This window comes from Sinocyclocheilus anshuiensis, unplaced genomic scaffold, assembly GCF_001515605.1.
Source record: "Sinocyclocheilus anshuiensis isolate Anshui unplaced genomic scaffold, SAMN03320099.WGS_v1.1 scaffold267, whole genome shotgun sequence".
Lineage (NCBI taxonomy): Eukaryota > Metazoa > Chordata > Actinopteri > Cypriniformes > Cyprinidae > Sinocyclocheilus > Sinocyclocheilus anshuiensis.
In genome coordinates this window covers 2,829,457-2,832,616 of record NW_015552637.1, presented here as the reverse complement: position 1 = coordinate 2,832,616, position 3,160 = coordinate 2,829,457, and the positions used below count along the sequence as shown (strand labels likewise).

The following is a 3,160-nucleotide window of genomic DNA, read 5'->3' as shown; positions in this document are numbered from 1 at the left end:
TTTTTTTTTACATTTTACCTTATTTGTATATTTGTATAGTTGTATTTTATATTTAATCTGTATATCTGTATTTATGTTCTACTGTTAGTGTTATCTGTATGCACCAAGGGTCTGAGAGTAACGCAATTTCAATTCTCTGTGTGTATGTGCTGTACATGTGGAAGAATTGACAATAAAGCAGACTTGACTTGACTTGACTTGACTGTTTCTTTAATCATCATCATTCAAATTATGTCATGTACTTCCTTAAAGTTCTTTCTACGTTTCTACGTTTCTAAGTTCTTTTACATTACATCTTACTACAGTATAATTAATTTTTAAAACATTGCAGAGATCAGAGGATACTGTAAATCAGGAATGACCCACATCACTGTGATAAGCAGAACAAACACACTGAAATGAGCAAGATGAGCATGAGATCATGGAGATGGGACACCATGAAGACACTGACTTACTTTAACAATAATCAAGAGAAAGACAAACACACAGTTTTGAGCACAAACCTGCAGCGGAGAAGTCATCAGAGAAGGAATAAAAACCTGCAAGTCTTGACAAAAAATTACGTCCTGTAGAAGGAACTGCACAGTTTATTTTAAAGAAGTCTATGCCAAATAACACTGGAATTATTTCATATTTTTAATAATATAGCTCTGTTATTAAAAATAATCTTTTTAATATCTCAGTTATATCCCCTAGATAGCAATGTAACTAAACCCAGCGCAAATGGTGACTGACTTCTGAGATGTTTTTTCCCGAGGAATATACCCCAGTAATCTCACATGTGTCCTCTAGAGTTTGAGAAGAGATCGCAATGTCTCAAACGGTGTTCAGTTTCGCAAAGATGCCTTAAGTTAAAGATCCCAGTATGAACTTTAGCATTTCTCATCAAATTATGTCTGAGCAACATTACGTTCATAGCTATATACTTTTACTTTGTCACAATATGTCTCATTTATGTCTCCAAAGTCTTTCCACGGAAACACCTGAGACAAAGTTGATACTTAAATGAAACATAATTGGGAACTCTATTAAGTCTGTTGAGCTCTCAAGGTAAACTTTTACACTATTTGCTAGAAGAGCAGGCAAAGCGATGAAGATGGAGATGAAGCACACCTGAAGCCGAACAGAGAGATGTTTTGGCTGATGGAAGGGATAGAGGGGGTGAAAGAGCAGGTGTTGATCTGGAGGTGAGACAGGTAAGCAGACCTCTTCTTGGAGCTGCTGCCGGAGTTTGAGCTCATGCCCTGCGGCATGTCACTGTACAGGGAATCAGCGTCTCCAGGCTTCTTCACGTAATCACCCGGAGGCATTTGACTGACAAAATGAAGAAGGTTTGTTCTGAAAACTGAGCTGGGAAAACTTAAATCTGATCACTTAGAAATGTAAACACATTACACTACCATTCAAAAGTTTGGGGGCTTTTAATCATCAAATTGAAAAGAGACAGTAAAAGATTTAATGTTACAAAATATTAATATTTCAAATAAATGCTCTTACTCTGAAGTTTCTTTTCATTAAAGAATGATTTCTGAAGGATCACTGATGTGACACTGAAGACGAGAGTAATTTACTGTATTTCTGATCAAATAAATGCAGCCTTGGAGAGCATAAGAGACTTCGTTCAAAAACATTACAAAATCTTACTTACCCAAACGTTTGCATGGCAAATGTAATACATAGGTTAAGGAGCTTGTTCAAATCCTTAATTACAGAACTATGAGCAATAATAATAACCTAATAAGCAATAATTCAAAACGTTCCACTCATTCACACAACACATAAAAGCACAGTTATAAAATGGTTCAAAAACATTACAAAATCTTACTTACCCAAACGTTTGCATGGCAAATGTAATACATAGGTTAAGGAGCTTGTTCAAATCCTTAATTACAGAACTATGAGCAATAATAATAACCTAATAAGCAATAATTCCACTCGTTCACACAACACATAAAAGCACAGTTATAAAATGAAGAAAAGGGTAGACAAACCGACAGAATCTTCTGTGTACGTCAGACTCAACATACTGACGCTGTCTGTAGCTCCTTCACAGGGGAGAAATTAGCGCAAAACAATTAGCGCAAAACATCCAGAGAAAAGCATAATAAAAGAACAAATCTGTATATCATTTGGTTCTGTACATGGAAGAAGCTGTTTGCTCCAAAATAGCCCTTTGGAGAGTCTACTCATCTTCGTCTGTGTTAAATACAAGAATGTTTGGAACGACATGAGGGTAAATGCTGATAGAATTTAAATTTTTGGGTGGACTATCACTTTAAGTAAAGTTTAATAATGTTTCAGCTAGTGAGGGGTCTGTAATCATGTGACTCACTTGTATCCCCATGCAGAAATGCCTAGAATCAGTGCAAGGACCAGGATAGAGCCCGCAATGGCCCCGATGATGATGTTAGTAGTGATGACGCCTGTCAGAGGAACAGAACATTTAATGTGAAGAAGACACAGCAACTAAAAGTCAACACTGACCTGCAATCATCTGGACAAACCAAAACTAATCTGTATGTAAACATGATTTATATTTATGTTAGATACAGAGTCTAAAATTTCTTGTTTGTTTTGTCCAGTTGAACGCATGCCAAAATTAATCTGGAATAAAAACAGATAGAGACAGAAACGAGAAAAAAGATTTAGATTAAGATTTATGACTCTTTCTGTCCACGGAGGCTGTATGTTAAAGGCATCCATTCAAATCAAATCCATAAAACAGGGTATATGACAAGGTTTATAACAACACAGCACAGCAGATAAACACTGCCAGCTTTCATTCAGACAGAAACACGGAGGAATGATGGGGCAAGTGAACGACAAAACCACAGAGAAGAAACGACAACAAACAACAACTCAAATCTAAACTCACTGTCACTCCAGCAAAAGACATGAGCCTGTCCACAAAGAACGAGTGCATATAAACAAAAGCCATGAAACAGAAAAATAAAAAGAGGCAGTACTTGTTTACTGAACTGTTGTATTGAATCAATATCACATTTGCAAACTCCCTTAATAATTATTAAAAGCTGTCACTCTCCTTATCGCGATCTGTGGGCGCACAGAAAATGAGAGTGCGCGAGCGAGTTCTCAAGACTCAAAAGCACATGTAAATGATACGTTCCGTCATCTGTCATCGCGTTATAAGCGCGGAACC

General features: G+C 36.6%; 1 protein-coding gene across 1 annotated transcript in view; it reads right to left on the bottom strand.

Annotated features, from left to right (window-relative positions):
* LOC107666740 (disintegrin and metalloproteinase domain-containing protein 22-like) overlaps window positions 1–3,160 on the bottom strand; it is a 66,529-nt gene that overhangs the window by 9,914 nt on the left and 53,455 nt on the right. The window contains exons 24-26 of the mRNA XM_016458173.1: window positions 2,333–2,423; window positions 1,992–2,045; window positions 1,114–1,314 (exon numbers count right to left, since the gene is read on the bottom strand). Of these exons, the coding sequence (XP_016313659.1) occupies window positions 1,114–1,314; window positions 1,992–2,045; window positions 2,333–2,423 (346 nt within the window). The remainder of the gene's footprint in view (window positions 1–1,113; window positions 1,315–1,991; window positions 2,046–2,332; window positions 2,424–3,160) is intronic.